At 39.2% G+C, this 16,727-nt stretch overlaps 1 protein-coding gene across 3 annotated transcripts; it reads right to left on the bottom strand.

Annotated features, from left to right (window-relative positions):
- Positions 1-4,699: 4,699 nt before the first annotated feature.
- LOC137236670 (protein transport protein Sec24C-like) lies at positions 4,700-14,755 on the bottom strand. 3 transcript variants are annotated; one of them, XM_067759554.1, is made up of 11 exons: positions 14,442-14,755; positions 13,985-14,231; positions 13,446-13,923; positions 13,163-13,389; positions 12,873-13,102; positions 12,499-12,815; positions 12,158-12,445; positions 11,920-12,098; positions 11,731-11,864; positions 6,399-6,760; positions 4,700-6,339 (listed from the first exon to the last, which is right to left on the bottom strand). In XM_067759554.1, exons 4-5 carry the CDS (start codon positions 13,306-13,308, stop codon positions 12,931-12,933), a joined length of 318 nt encoding a protein of 105 aa, XP_067615655.1. In that variant the 5' UTR covers positions 13,309-13,389; positions 13,446-13,923; positions 13,985-14,231; positions 14,442-14,755; the 3' UTR covers positions 4,700-6,339; positions 6,399-6,760; positions 11,731-11,864; positions 11,920-12,098; positions 12,158-12,445; positions 12,499-12,815; positions 12,873-12,930. The 3 variants fall into 3 exon arrangements, 2 of the variants coding, with proteins under 2 accessions (XP_067615655.1, XP_067615656.1); XR_010948563.1 differs by lacking the exon at positions 14,442-14,755 and having other exon boundaries at positions 12,873-13,073; positions 13,985-14,290; XM_067759555.1 differs by lacking the exon at positions 14,442-14,755 and having other exon boundaries at positions 11,920-12,088; positions 13,985-14,290.
- Positions 14,756-16,727: the final 1,972 nt, after the last annotated feature.

Raw genomic sequence — 16,727 nt, 5'->3', positions numbered from 1 at the left:
CTCTTTAATGCCTTTCATTTGATACACATGTCATACAAACACATTCCAGGGTTTCCCTCGGTTCATTTTCCTACAGGGTTATTTTCCCTTATTTTGTCACCATAGCTCTCAACTGAGTATGTAATATTCGGTTACACCCGAACTTAACCTTCCTTACTTGTTTTTTGCTTTATTTTATGCATGATGCAATAAACCAAACAGGTGAAGGCAATACAGGGAGACGCATTTGACAATACTGTCCAAAAATTTAAAACCTATGCGCAATCAACCGCACATCCACAGAAAAGATCGAGCAAAAGGTACTGAAGACGGACTCGCTTTTATCACACACCACTCTGTACAGTACCATCTATTTATTTGATCCCGACATCAGCAGCAGGGATCATATCTTGGAAAGTCAAGGTGTATCTGTCCGGTCAGGCGATGCGAATTTAGAAATTAACAACATCTACATCCCTCCTGTCACCTGCCAACGCCCTTATATCAGTGGCCTTCTCACTGATAAAAATCGCACTATTATTGGCGGCAAGGCATATCTGTCCGGTCAGGCAATGTAAATTTAGGAATTATCAGCATCTACATCACTCCTACTCACTGGTAAAAATCGCATTCCCCGAAGGCCTTGTAGAGTGTTATGGATGTTGATGGTCTTTTGCCGGATGCATATCCGGTACGTTCCGGTACCAAGCCCGACCATCTCGGGAACGAATTTAGTTAAGCGTGGGGCAGTTGAGGGCGAGCAGTTTAATATGAGTTATAAGGGAGTAATTTGATGCGCTTGTAGGCGTATGAATCGTGGCACAGTGGATGACGTACCCGACTCAAACGTTTGGGGTTGCGGGTTCAAAGCCCACTGCAAGCAAGCATTTTTTTTTAATTTATTATCTTTTTTATTTTATAAATTACTATTTTACTGGACTGTATGTTATTTTACTTTGTTTATGGTGTATTTAAAATACGGGACGATGCAAAGCATCGGTACAGCTTATTTATGATATCTTTATTTTAATGTATTTGTTTGTTATTTTTAAATTTGTTTAGAGAGAGGTCACTATGTACCTGTTACACCTTGTATTTATTCATTGGGGCGAGCACTGGGGGCTCCAAAGTATTGGCTGCGGGATGAGCCACCTTGTTTTGCTTTGAAAAACCCCTTGTATTTATTCATTGCGGGCGAGCACTGGGGGCTCTGAGGTTTCGCTCTAATGAGCCACCTGATCTTCTATTTGAAGAACCTCTTGTATTTATTCATTGGGGGCGAGCACTGGGGCTCTGAGGTTTCGCTCTAATGAGCCATCTCATCTTCTATTTGAAGAACCTCTTGTATTTATTCATTGGGGGGGAGCACTGGGGGCTCTGAGGTTTCGCTCTAATGAGCCACCTCATCTTCTATTTGAAGAACCCTTAAAAAATGTGATATGGAGGCGAGCACTGTGCTCTGAGGTATTGGCACCCCATCTTCTACTCGAAGAACCTCTTGTATTTATTCATTGGGGCGAGCACTGGGGGCTCTGAGGTTTCGCTCTAATGAGCCACCTCATCTTCTATTTGAAGAACCCTTAAAAAATGTGATATGGAGGCGAGCACTGCACTCTAAGGTATTGGCACCCCATCTTCTACTCGAAAAACCTCAATTTTAAATTAAAAACTAAAACTATATCTTTAGAATATTTCACTAACAAGTTGAGAATTACAAGCACACTCAATGGCTAATGAAACAAACGAAAGAAAAAAAGTCATAGTTTAAGTCGCTTAAGCAAATTGTTATGACCACATGCGACCTTCTAGGCCATACCGCCCTCCCACCCCCTAGATCTATGACGAGTTCGGGGTCGCCAGAGCATCGGCTGTTAATGAAACAGGATTCGCCACGGATAGGTGAGGTTGACAATAAGGTTTTGAGAAGCTATATATTGCGCTGGCAACCTGAAAGGGTTGCGTTACACAACCCCTTCAATCTGTTTCGTATTTTAGTCGGCTCTTACGACAGGCATACCTACCGCGGGTATATTTTATCCCCCTAACCCGCTGGGGGGCTTTATATATATATATATAGCGGACCCCGTTGCACTTCGTAGCAACCAACCAAAAAAAGAAATGAAAGATTATAAATTTTTTTTATGAAATGAATGCATTGTATTCCAAAATTGTTAATGCCAATCCAGAACATTTGGATATACAATATTTTTAGTTTGCCCATTGAAAGCGAGCACAAACAAACAATTTGGAGTTCCAACTCTTGAGCAGGCCACGTATAGCTGTCCATGTGAAAAGCACGGCTCCTTCAAATTTAATCCGCATATTTGAAGCGTTTGTCCTTGTGCCTTATTGATGGACATGACAAATGATAGACGCACTGGGAATTGCAACGCTTAAATTCAAATGGCATGCCTGTTGGAATCAGTGGAATACGTGGTATGAGTACAATTTCATTTTTCGCTGTTCCGTTCAATATTGTCGCTTCAATTAAATTCGGCGTCAATTTTTTTTACTACTAATCTTGTGCCATTGCACAGTTGTGGTGCATTTAAATTCCGCAGTAAAATAATTGATAAGCCAACCTTTAAATTCAAATAATGCGGTGGCATACCAGGTGGTTCCAATGAATTCAAAAATTCAATTGGATAATTCACTGCATCATCTGCATTCATTGCGCTATCAACAGATTTATATGATGTCAATGCACCTGACAATTTTTCTTGAATCTGATAATTGATTGCATTGACGTGTAAATTTTTTGGTGCCAGTATTGCGCGTTCTTTCAACCAATTGTGATTCCTGTAATTTTGAACAATATTTGGAAGCACACTTTCAATCAACTCTTCTGTTGATTGAAGAATGGTACAGAAATTGTTCGGCAATGCAATCAATCCATTTGTATTATCGACTCGAACTTTTCCATTGCCAATATCTAACAATTGCTTCGAGAACCGATCTGCAGATTGGTCGTTGTGGAATTGAACGCGCATATTTATGTTCAATGTCAATTTTTGCACATGTCGCCACAGAAGAGAAGACTTTAAACATGCGTTGATCTCATCCGCCGGTGTTGATCGTGGAACCACAGGCAATATTTGTCGAAAGTCCCCTGACAATAATATTAATGCACCACCAAAAATTTATTGATTCTGACGTAGATCTTGTATTGTACGGTGTAATGCTTCCAGCAATTTTTTATGCATCATTGTACATTCATCCAATAGAATAATTGCTGCTTCTTGCAAAACTTTTGCCATCGCACAATTTCTTGAAATGTTGCACGTGGGATGTTCAATCACCCGTTAATTTAAAAATAATTACATTTTAATTAATATCGATGTTGTTTTTATTTTTATTTTCGGCCTTTAAAAAGTTATATCAAGAAGAATTTCCGAGCTCTATGCCACACATATATATTAATAATAAAAATGCACTTAATTATACCATATATGTTGTATTTATTTATTTTGTCGATATTTCGATTTCAATTAGAAATCATCTTCAGGGACTTGTGAATGCACCTTGTCGACTGGTGCAACATATATGGTATAATTATTTGCATTTTTAATTAATATCGATTAAATTTTAAAGTTATCAATCAATAAATATAAGCATACCTGCACATTCAACGGCAATTTTAATGCAGAGTGCACTGTTCGTCCACCATCCAATAGAGTAGCAGCGATTCCCGACGAAGCAAATGCCAATGCAATTTTTCGTTGCGATCGAATGGCTGCCAAAATGAGTGATATAACAAATGTTTTTCCCGTACCACCAGGCGCAACCAAAAAATATAATCCACCGACTTCATTTTGCACCGCTTGGATGATGGTATCATAGACATGTTTTTGATGGTCATTTAATTTAGGAACATTCAAATTCACAAATGTTTGCAATTCATTGGGATCAACCTGTTGTTCACGTTGCAATTATCGATCAAATAAATTATGCATTGGACGATTGGGTGGTGACAAACCTAATTGCCCTAATCCTTTATTTGCAATCGTAAGGCACATATCTTCAATCGCTATCAATGCCTCATTATACGTTTCCAATGAAATCATCAAATCAATGTCTCTTGTGTGATGACGCATTCGAATCAAATAGTCTTCTGCCATAAAATCTTTGTATTTATTCCACAATTCAAGAGGATTTGATGGAAAACATGTTGACACGATTATGGCATATAAGATACGTATTTGATGTGGAGAAGAAGCAATCGATGCATCGTGAAGCGTTAAATCCCAATGCGCATCATTTTCAAGCAAACTTAATTGCTCGCATGCTTCACGATACGTCATACATAAATGACCATTCACTCTTCGCAAATGTTGAAATGAACCCCTGCAAAAACGCTCCACGTCATTTTACTAGTCATTTTACGGTCATTGTGACTTTCTGCAGCGGTTATATTCATAGTCACGTTTGCATGGGCGTGATTAACTTTTGTGACCAAATTTTCCGTTTCGTTCCTATTAATGTGATCGTGCATTCCGCTCCCACTTATAGGATGTGAGCATAGCACTGTGCTACTCACACACGTCACAATGCTCGTCAAATGGCGGTCATTTTTCCGTCATTTCACTCTACATTTTCGAGCCATTTGACAATCAATTTTACTGCGGTTTTACCATTTATATAACCGCCATATAACGTGAATTTTACCTGCAGATTTACTTTACCTGGAGCAGCCATATGAATAAAATATGAACCAAAAAAATTGAATTTTCAATATTTATTATTTTCAATATTATTATATATGTACATGAAATTGGAACTTATATTAATCCAGTTCATATAAAACAGAAGAACTTTAATAATAAATAAACTCGCTTAATTGGTTTTTGTTTTCCAATGTCTTCTAAGCGAGCAAAAAAATAATATTAAGCTTTAGAAAAAACTCAAATTATTTGAATAATCTACAACTTAAAGCTTAGTAGAAATTCAGATTAGGTTTACTCTTTTTTCAGATCATGAATATTCAAAGGTGTCGTAGAATCCGATTGCTGTCGTAATTGATGAATTGAAAAATGTACGACTAGTAATTGAGTCAGACTTATTATTGTTCTAAATCTAATCATTCAAGCAATAATTCTGCAACCCTTAGCAGGAGTATTGATTGGTTTCAAATCTAATTCCGACAGCAATCGTATTACGACATCCCTTATTATATATGCACATGAAATTGCAACTTAAATTAATACAGTTGATATAAAGAAAAGTAATTATTTTAATAGTAAACAAACTCGCCTTATTGGTTTTTGTTTTCCAATTGAAATCTTTTCCAAGCGAACAGAAAATAATTTTGAGCTTTAGAAAAAACTCCAATTATTTGAATCAATTTAAATCTACAACTAAAAGCTAATTAGAAATTCAGATTAGATTTACTCTTTTTTTTCAGATCAAGAATCTTCAAAGGTGTCGTGGAATCCGATTGCTGTCGTAATTGATGAACTTAAAAATGTACGACTAGTAATTGAGTCAGACTTATTATTGTTCTAAATCTAATCATTCAAGCAATAATTCTGCAACCCATAGCAGGAGTATTGATTGGTTTCAAATCTAATTCCGTCAGCAATCGTATCACATCCCTTATTTTATATGTACGTGATATTGCAACTTAAATTAATACAATTGATATAAAGAAAAGTAAGTACTTTAATAATAACATAAACTCTCTTAATTGGTTTTTGTTTTCCAATTGAAATCTTTTCTAAGCGAGTAGAAAATAATTTTAAGCTTTAGAAAAAACTCCAATTATTTGAATAATCTACAACTGAAAGCTTAGTAGAAATTCAGATTAGGTATACCCTTTTTTCAGATCAAGAATATTCAGAGGTGTCGTAGAATCCGATTGCTGTCGTAATTGATGAATTTAAAAATGTACGACTTGTAATTAAGTCAGACTTATTATTGTTCTAAATCTAATTATTCAAGCAATAATTCTACAACCCTTAGCAGGAGTATTGATTGGTTTCAAATCTAATTCCGACATCAATCGTATCACATCCCTTATTATATATGTACGTGATATTGCAACTTAAATTAATACTGTTGATATAAAGAAAAGTAAATACTTTAATAATAAATAAACTCTCTTAATTGGTTTTTGTTTTCCAATTGAAATCTTTTCCTGTGCAAGCACATCGCTAACCTGTGTTGGCAAAAGATATGATTATACTGTCTTCGATAGATAGTCGGACGAGCCGTTACTCGGCGAAGTAGAGATGACCGTTGTGTCGGTGGCAGCTGTTACAACAGCAGTTTCTAACTTTACACCATCCGTACAGTGTGATGAATGCTTCACTGCCTTTTCCAATTGCTTGGCGCCAGCGATTTTTGCTGTTTGTAAAGCTTTAGCTGTAATGCAAATATATAGATGGGTTAAAGTGGTTTTCGTATGTTATTCAACAACTCACCCTATACCATCATCACAGCCTCCTCATCGATTTTGAATATGTGTACTGTTTCAGTATTCAGACCCAGTTCGTTTGAAGCAATATTTTCGATTTGATGAATATGTATACTATCCGTTAGGCAGACAATTAGGTGCGTTCGATTCATTCATATAATGTGGGTATTTGAGCCGTAGACGCAATTGATATATTGTAACATTTGTAAACAGTTGGGTTTTTCTGCTGTCACCATCACCACTAGAGAGCTATTGAAGAAACGCTCGACCAAGGTATGTTGCGATTTACGCGCATAGATTTTTTCCACCTTGTCAGTTATTGATGGAGAAAATGCGAAAGCCATATTTACCATCCAATACGGAAATGAACTGTGGAGGAAGAAACATTTTATAAAATATAATAAAATCAATAAATGATAGTTGTGTTAAAATATGGTAAAGTATCGTATGTTAAAGTATAGCGAAGTTTGAATAGGTCTCATTCTTCATTCTTAGAAACATGTACGAAGGTACCTCGTAAGATATTAAAAATCCCCAACGCTTTTTTGCAATAACTTAAAAAAACTCATATTCATCAAATTTCTGTTTAACTTCAATAGCTACGTTTACCACCAGAAGGAGTCACTATTGCTTCTACACCTATGCTATTGTTTCCTACACCGATGAGCTTTGTAATAAAATAAACAGCTATCTCCCCAATCTCTCCAGTTTTGTCGCCTCGCGAAACCTGATATTGCAACCAACCAAATCATCGGTGATCCTTTTTAAAACATGGCCGCGCCAAATGTCGACCATATGACATTACCCTACCGACTGTCTTACACCTTAAAATTTTGGGTGTGACTTTCATCAGGATCTACATTTTGGTGAGCACGCAGCCGCAATTGTTCCGAGAAATCAGAGCCGTATCAAAATCCTCAAATCCCTCGCTGGCAGTACCTGGGGAAAGGATAAAGAAACGCTCATGACTACACACAAAGCAATTAGCCAGCCGATTAAGTGCTATGCGTCACCCATATAGTCGCCAAGCCTAAAAATTACCCACAGAAGAAGCCAAAATACTGCTCTCAGAATTGCCACGGGCTGTCTTCTTATGTCCCCAGAACACCATCTGCATAATGAGGCGAGAATACTCCCCATCAGGGAGAGAAATGATATGCTGACCAAACAGTTCCTGTTGAATACCCAGAAACCTGAGCATCCCAACAGACATCTGATTGGTCAACCAGCACCGCCTAGGGGCCTAAGGAGTCATCTCCGTAAGCATTTTGAGGAAATACGGCTCCTGAGAACCCAGCCGTATGAAGCGAGAAAACACAAGCAGGTCCTTGGTGAATTCCATAAACAAGCGTCGGACCGTTATGCTAGGAATTGCCCGGTGAATCCAGTACTGAAAGAAAAGTATCCAAACCTCGCGGAAGAGGAACGCATACTCCCCAGAGAAAAGCGAGTCACTCTAGCTCAACTTCGTTCTGGATACTGTAACAGGTTAAACTCTTACCTATCCAGAATCAACCCCGACATACAAAATGTATGCCCCGCTTGCAATGTGTCCCCACATGACACCAACCATCTCTTTAATTGTAATGTGGAATCAACGCCTCTAACACCCCTTTCATTATGGTCCCCCCTGTCGAAACAGCAAGTTTCCTTGGACTCCCGTTAGAGGATATTGATGATAATTTCTGATCGGTCGCACCTATTGGATGGGGCGAAGCACTGCTACAATAACAACGTGTGAAAGATGGTTGCATCATTCGTTTGTTGCTCCCTGTTGCTTTGCTTATATTTTTTTTTCTCAATTTTAAACAAATTCGCAACAATAACTAAACTTTTAATTTGTTAACAAAAATAGAAATGCGCAACAAAATTTCAATTGGCAAATCAGCGGACTTCGAAGATTTGAAATTCCTATTCCCCAATTATTGTTCTCTCTAGGAGAAAAGAATTGGAGGAATTTTTCTGCGGTGCTATTAAGGCAATGACCTTTGACCTCGAGCGGTTGGAATCTAAGTGTTCTTTGCCCAGTCCACAAGAAGGGGGATACTGCAAAATGCACCAACTATCGTGGAATCAGCCTTCTTAATATCGCATATAAGGTCCTTTCAAGTGTATTGTGCGAAAGATTGAAGCCCACCGTGAACCGGCTGATTGGACCTTATCAGTGCGGCTTCAGACCTGGTAAATCTACCATCGACCAGATTTTCACAATGCGCCAAATCTTGGAAAAAACCCGTGAAAAGAGAATCGACACACATCACCTCTTCGTCGACTTTAAAGCCGCCTTCGACAGCACGAAAAGGAGCTGCCTATATGCCGCTATGTCTGAATTTGGTTTCCCCGCAAAACTTATACGGCTGTGCAAAATGACGTTGAGCAACACCATCAGCTCAGTCAGAATTGGGAAGGACCTCTCCGAGCCGTTCGAAACTAAACGAGGTTTCAGACAGGGTGACCCCCTATCGTGCGATTTCTTTAATTTGATGCTGGAGAAAATTATACTAGCTGCAGAACTTAACCGCACTGGAACAATATACTATAAAAGCGTGCAATTACTGGCATATGCTGATGACATTGATATCATCGGCCTAAACACCCGCGCTGTTAGTTCTGCTTACTCCAAGCTGGAAAAAGAAGCGGTAAAGATGGGTTTGATGGTGAATGAGGACAAAACGAAGTACCTGCTGTCATCGAGCAAAGAGTCAGCGCATATGCGCCTTGGCAACCACGCTACTGTTGGCAGCCATAATTTCGAAATAGTAAGACTTCGTTTATTTGGGAACCAGCATCAACACTAGCAACAACATCAGCACTGAAATCCAGCGAAGAATCAATCTTGCCAATAAATGCTACTTTGGACTAGGTAGGCAATTGAAAAGTAAAGTCCTCTCTCGGCGAACGAAAATCATACTCTACAAGTCACTTATCGTACCCGTCCTGCTATATGGGGCAGAAGCATGGACCATGACAACAGCAGATGAAGCGGCTTTGGGAGTGTTCGAGAGAAAAGTTCTTCGAAAGATTTATGGACCTCTACGCGTTGGCGATGGCGAGTACCGAAGAAGAGCTGTACGAGCTATACGCAGACATCAACATAGTCCAGCGAATTAAAACGCAGCGGCTGCGCTAGGCCATGTTATGCGAATGAAAGATGATGCTCCGGCCAAGAAAGTGTTTCTATCGGAACCCGCCTATGGAAGCAGAGGTAGAGGGCGGCCCCCACTCCGTTGGAAGGACCAGGTGGAAAACGATTTAAACTCCCTTGGTGTGACCAATTGGCGCCGGTTGGCGGAGCGAAGGAGCGACTGGCGCGCCTTGTTGGACGGCCATAACCGTTTAGACGGTTAAGCGCCAATTAAGTAAGTAAGTAAGTAAGTTAAGATGATGCGGGAATAACCAAGTAAGCTCCTTCCAACCTTTGATTCGGGGGATGGTATAATGGTATGAAGATGATAGCGTGCGACAACATCGCGAGCTTGCGATGGCTGGAGGAAGTGGTTCCAAACCTCCAAAGGCAGGGCACGAACGCTCGTTTTGAGATGGTGGATAAAGCGCAAATCCCCAAGGTAACAAAAGTTAAGGTATGGATACCATGCGTGATGAAGTCGGAGGATACACTGCGACTTTTGCAAAATCAGAATCCGAACATACCGACACAGGATTCGAAGGTCCTTACTGTATCTCGGCCTACGGACGAAGGTTAGTTATACATCTTCCAAATAAACAAGCAGGCGGAGGATATATTGTACGCGCAGCTTGGAAAAATGTCCTTAGGTACAGGCAAAATGTATATGCGACTCAGGAAAAGAAGTCGCGGGTATTAAAGTCCTAACACGGTGGACGTCGAAAAGGACCTCAAAAGCCTAAGGGAAAAAAGACAGGTGGAGGTAGCCCACGTCACCCCGAATGTGTTAGAAGGGGACCAACAGCCAGATGGTGCTGAGTCGCACAGAGGAACACCCGGCACAACAGGTACAAGAGGCTGAAGGGGGCTTCGAACACTCTAAACCAAAAGGGCTAGAGGAGGACGACGACGTCACGATGAAGGTGCTGGAGGGGGACAAGCAGCCCATTGGTACTGCGAGTCATACAGATAAACCTCCAACACAGTAAAGTGGCGTCGAGCGAACCCTTCCTCCTAACGCGCTGATCCAGGAGCCGTGGCTTCCATCGGGAGGAAAGGGTTCTGGACTTAGCGCGCGCGGATTTGGCGTTTACTATGCGCAAACGGAAGGACGGGTGCGAGCTGTAGTAATGGTAAGGAAACAGCTGCATTCATATATGCTGCCTAATTACACTACTGAGGACCTCGTAGTGGTGGTGAAATCGCCGGGCTCAGATGGTACATGTCCGGCCATGCTACAAGTTTCAAGTAGGGCGGTCGTGGGATGGCTTAAAATAATATTCGATGGGTGCATAAACTGAATCATGTACCGCACTCTTGGAGAACTGCTCGTGTAGCTTTCCTACCAAAGGCGGGGAAGATCGGTCACGTGTATCCCAAAGATTATAGACCCATAATTTCTGCTCAAAACCTTTGAGAGGCTGATAGATGTGTACATAAAGTCCAACGTGGATGAAAAGCTGCTCTCCACAACACAACAGGCGTACACCAAAGGCAAGTCAGTAGACACCGCATTGCATAGGGTGGTAATAAGCATAGAAAAAGCCCTGGAATATAAGGAATATGCTCTAGAAGCATTGCCGGGGCTTTCTAAATGGGCGATTATTGATGGTCTTAATTACGTTAAAGTGCATCCAGCCTTACCCAGATGGATCGACTGCATGTTAAACTGCAGTAAGATTACATCGCAATGGGGATTGTACGCGGCCACGAAATTAGTGGACAGGGGCACTCCGGGTGCTATCACCTCTGCTGTGGACGCTGGTCATTAACCAACTGCTTAGGGGATTCTACGAGGGACCAGAAAAACTTACGGTTTACGCAGATGACGTTGCATATGGTCTTGTTTTCAAAGAGGTACAAGGTCCCTAATTGGACCAGGCCTAAGTTAGGAGGGGCGACCCTACGGGGAAACCTTGCACAAAATATCTAGGAATGATCCTAGACAGTAAGCTGTCATGGAAGCTCAACGTGGAGGAGAGGGTGAGGAAGGCTTAAACGACACTTTATGCATGTAAAAGAATGCAAAAGAACCGGTATATACGATCAGAAGGAACTCGATGACGATGCCTCAAAATAACAACCAAAAGCAATAATTATCATTTCACTGACACAAATTTTATAGTTTTTTCTTCCGGAGTTGGACACAATCTTTTAATAATTTTACTTATCAATTTAAGATTAGAAATTATTTTCAATTTGTATTTTGACTTACCAGCAACAACAGAATCATGTTTAATTGTACGCCGCACAATCATTATAGCATCATGTAACGAACCTCAGTTTCTTTCAAAAATTGTTCGGCACCGCCACGTAAAATCAATGTATATGTTCTAGCATTAACGCAACCTTTAAATAATTATAAACTATAAAAATGAAGTTAATGTCAAACCCACTATCAAACCTTGGAAAATGTTGAAATGTTCACCACCAACTTGACGTTCTTCAAAGTAATCACATTGACCCAAAACACTTGAATTAATATCATTAGCTGTAGTCATAACAGCTACACCACAAGCTTTCATTGTACGTTTCAAATCTTCTTCTGGTACATTAACAGAACATTTCACGATCTGCAAAATACTGTGTACCAACATCACCAATTGGTAGTTTAGAAAACACAACATTGGCGCCTTACTTACCTATTTTATTGTACAGGAGACGCCATTCAGCATTAACAATTTTCTGATACTTTTGGACATTGGAGGACATTGCTGTGGCAGAGCATTTTCCCAATAAAGCACTTTGCTGTTCCTTTGATTGACGCTTCCACATGTACAGCCATGTCATATTTTGGTCATGCATAATTATAATGCTTTACGTATAGCTTTAATGATGATACGTGCATGCACGCCTTCCTCAACATATGGTTTAACTTGTTTTAAGATTTCACCTGCTTAAAGTACTACTGAAGTGGTGCCATCGCCGACCTGATAAGAGAAACATTTTTATTCTACACATTCTAATATAACAAAAAACTTACCTCAGCATTTTGAAATTTGGCGATGTCTACTAGAGTTTTACGGCTGGATTCACAATATCCAATAGTTTCATAATGGTTGCCCCATCATTTGAAATTGTGGCCTTACCACTGGAATCAACAATATGCTTGTCCATACTACGTGAACCCAATTCAATGCGAGGCATTGATGTGGATATGAGTTGAGGTTTACCATGAGAGCTATCGGTACCCAAGCATTTTTTACACAAATACTCATGTACCCAATACAAGTTCAGGACGTTCATATTTATCAACACGCTGTCCGGTATGGCCCAACTGTTGGAAATATGCAGTTGGCACTGTTGAGAAAAAATATGGATCAATGAACACAAGTAGAAGTGAAAGATTTTTTTTACCATCTCTTGTTTCTTTACACATTAGACATTGGAAACGACGACCAGCATCTACAAGTTGCTATTGAGCCTTGCAACGATTAGATCTAATTGCACCCAATTCACCAAAATTTACAATGGGTGGCTCATATTCACCCTCATCCGTTCGTGCCATTGGTGAGGCGGTAAGTGTAATGGACAAAGCTGTTGTTTTAAATAAATCAGCTGTTGCAGGTATGCAATACAAAGACGACCTGCAAAGAAGAAAGATCAATGTAATTGCCAAACAAAACATTAATTTCGATTATCGATACCTAACGTAACGTGGCGAGGAGTTACCCTGATCTTCTACCACATATTTTGTGGTCACCAATGGTGGTAATAAACCCTGTTCATTAGTAATAAAAGCACCACCAGCGCTATTTTGATTTTCAATGATAACGCTTATCGGATTTGGCATCTGATCGGGATCTAAACGGCGTTGGGCTTGATCATACTGTTGCGGCTGTTGATATTTACCAGTAACAGGTTCAGGTGGTTGCTAAAGAAAATAACACAAAAATAATCATCAGCAAATTATTAGTTGTATTAGCATACATTATAACCAGGACGTCCGGACGTGTCCGGGTATTGGGGGTTGACACGGCTTGGGTGGTTGACTGAGCATTGGCGTCTGTCCAGGTAGTGTTGGTGGCATCATAAAAGCCATCAATAACAAGTGCCAAGAATATATCCGCGGCATACCTGCCGACCAAAATGATTCAAGAGGTTGTGATTGCCAACCTCACCTACCCGTGGCGAATCCTGTACCTAACAATTTGGTGTGAACAATTGGTGCCAGTTAACCCTCTGAAATAATCGGCGCAATTGTACGCCATTGTGTTGGCATTAATTAGGCAAAATGCAAAAACTTTTCATCCTCCTCGCGTGACCATTCTGTCTTCTTTAAGCTAGGATCAATCCATTCGTAACAGCGTGCCTTACATTCCTTGGCAGATTTGCGATGCAGCAGTGATACAATACGTGACCACTGGTTTTTGCCATATTTCATTACAGCTACTTTGAGGATTTCATCCTGAAAGTTATCAATTTAGTTAATAAACGGCCAAGAGTAACCAGTCGGGTCAAATGCTTACCTCAGTGTTTCTCCACACACCACCTTTTATCATTATTCGCGGCATGGTGCTATATAATTGTGAATTCTTTCGATGAGCACAAAAATCAAATCAAAAATTTTTGTCGAAATAAACAGCAAAAATCATTGTATATTAAAGACTTTGGGAAAATTTTAGAATAGCACCCCCGAGTTCGGGGTAAAACTTGGTATCAAATGAAAGAGGGAGTTCTCCCGATCACAAATATATATATTTTAAAGTGCGCAATCTTATAATTTAAAAGTTATTTGTTGTTAAAGTTTGCAAATTTAACAAATTTCTATAGAACTTTAAATCGCGCTTTTGTAGCAACATGCACATATATATATATATATACATATATTTTATTGATGACATTACAAAGCTGTGCTGCCACATATATATACGTATACACATATAAAATTTGTATAGAAATTTGCAAACTTTAACACCAAATTACTTTTAAATTATAAGTCTGCGAGCTTTAAAATATATATATATGTGATCTGGAGAACTCCCTGTTAATTTTAAATATTTCCGGAGATATTCCATTTAAAACTCTCAAAATTGAAAAAATTTTCGACCACCAAATGTTTTGCTGTCTCTGCTGAATTAGAAATGGCGAATTTTTTTGCACGCAAAAATTACGTATTTTGCTATCCCTATAAAAATAATAGGTGCGAGAGAGCACGATACATTGTGGGAAAGCTAAATTTGTCAACATGCTATTTCATTTGAAGAATTTTTCATTCCAAATCGTCACCCCTGTCAAAAATTCGTGTGTTTGTGTGCGTTTTTGGTCACACAATTTTTGCAGGGACGTGGCCCAACAACATTTACTAACAACAATCGCAAATAATAACATTCTGCATTGTTTGGATGAACTGTGTACAATATTCCCATGGTATTTATTTATTTATTTATCAGTCTACAAATTAAACAATTATACAGACCAAATATACCGACACTTAAATCTCAGATGTAATACATGATATAAACAACATAAGCAGTAATCAATTTTAAAGCTGGAGTCATTGGTGCCGTATGTCGTATCGCTGTATCCGTATCCCTAACGTAATCAGCTGTTTATCGTTACGACGGTAAACCAAAACCAAATTGGTTGGCTACGATACGGTTACGACCTTAGCGGCACCAATAATCGATTGCATTGATTCTCATAAGATTGGTCGAATCAGCTGTTATAAGGTTACCGATAAAGCACCAATGTCTCCAGCTTAAAGTAATATTTACAGCCTGATTCTAATGTGGTAACAACTTTCTTGACCACGGCAACTTTCTTCACCACGGCAACTTTCTTCATGTGGTAACTTTTGTACCCTTTTGGTATTCTGCCCAGTAGCCGGATAATTGTTTACCCACTAAAATAGGTGGTAACATCGATGTAACCACACAAAAGCTGTTGTTTAGAAAAAGGCAATACTGAAAAATAAAGAATTGTGAGCGCAAATAAGCAAACATAATAGTAAAAAAGTGTTGCCTTTTGCAATACATATTTGTTTCCATATACTTTCACAGCATATATTACAATATAGCTATGTAAAAACGTATGCATGTATGCACATATGTATATAAACATCGTCCCGTTTATTCGTTAACATCGTATCTACGAGTGACACATTTTCGGTAAAGCCATGGCGGAACCATGTACTTCGTTTTTGTAAATTCGATGGACAAATGTCAAAATCGTACTGCGCCGGAAGTTGTTGTATCAAATTAAATAAAAAAAGTTTATATTCAGCTGTCCCATGCTGCCACCTTGTATCGTTCCTCCATGGGTAAAGCGAAGAAAACCAACTTTTAAATTTCACCACAGACACTGGTGAGTTTTTCGGTGATGACAGCGTTACCACTTTGGCCAGAATCGCGAATAAAACAACTGGTAACGAATTTCGGTTACATAATGTTCTGGGTACTATTTTACCGGTAACGCTAAGAATCGGGCCGTTAGAGACCAATTGCAAAGCGAGCAGCGGGGCATTCATATGGCTGAGTGGTTAAAGGCATCTGTCTTTACACTGGTATGAATGATTCGAGTTCAATACTCAGCTCCCGAGAAGCTAGCAGATGAAGAAGTGAAATTCAGAAACATGTCCTAGTAGCCATCGCCGTTTGTAAACTTTGCAATTTTTCTCTAATAGCAATAACAAAGCAATTGTATAACGCAATATTAGCAAGACTCGCTAATTAAATACTGATGATAACATTGATATAATAGCTAAACGCGGAAACACTGCTAATGAACAAAGCAAGGCTGTAAAAATCCATTTTTACTAAGATTTTAAGCGCCCCCAAAAATTCCACACCATTAGGATTAAACAGCATATAGAATTATATGTACCTTAGTGTGTCCCTTATTTTTAGAAATCTTTTTTTGTAACGCATACCCTTCAGATCGGTTCTCCTTAATCCAATATACTCATTAAAAAAATTTAAGCTCATTACGAAAACTCTAAACCGTGCCGAATTACTTTGGAAACAGGTTGGTTCATATTCAACGGTTAACTTTCGATCAAATTATTTTTTTTGGAAATGGCGTGTTCTATACAGAATTTTTTACGATTTAGGTTTGTTAGTACACTCTATTTAGAATATAATTTTAGGAGTAACATCGGTGGTGTAAATGGGTGGGATCTTAGCTTATTGGTGCAATTATGCCAAGCCCCGTGTTCCAATGGACAGTGATCCAGATCTCGATAAAAGTGTAACATTCAAATGCAACAACAAA

This window comes from Eurosta solidaginis, chromosome 1, assembly GCF_040869045.1.
Source record: "Eurosta solidaginis isolate ZX-2024a chromosome 1, ASM4086904v1, whole genome shotgun sequence".
NCBI lineage: Eukaryota > Metazoa > Arthropoda > Insecta > Diptera > Tephritidae > Eurosta > Eurosta solidaginis.
The sequence above is the reverse complement of the archived record's forward strand: the minus strand, read 5'-3'. Positions and strand labels throughout refer to the sequence as shown.

Coding starts and splice junctions, on each gene's coding strand:
- LOC137236670 (XM_067759554.1), bottom strand. CDS start 13,308: ATGCCAAATCCGATAAGCGTTATCATTGAAAATCAAAATAGCGCTGGT. Junction 13,103..13,162: donor TCCTCGCCACGTTACGTTAG/GTATCGATAATC, acceptor TCTTCTTTGCAG/GTCGTCTTTGTATTGCATAC.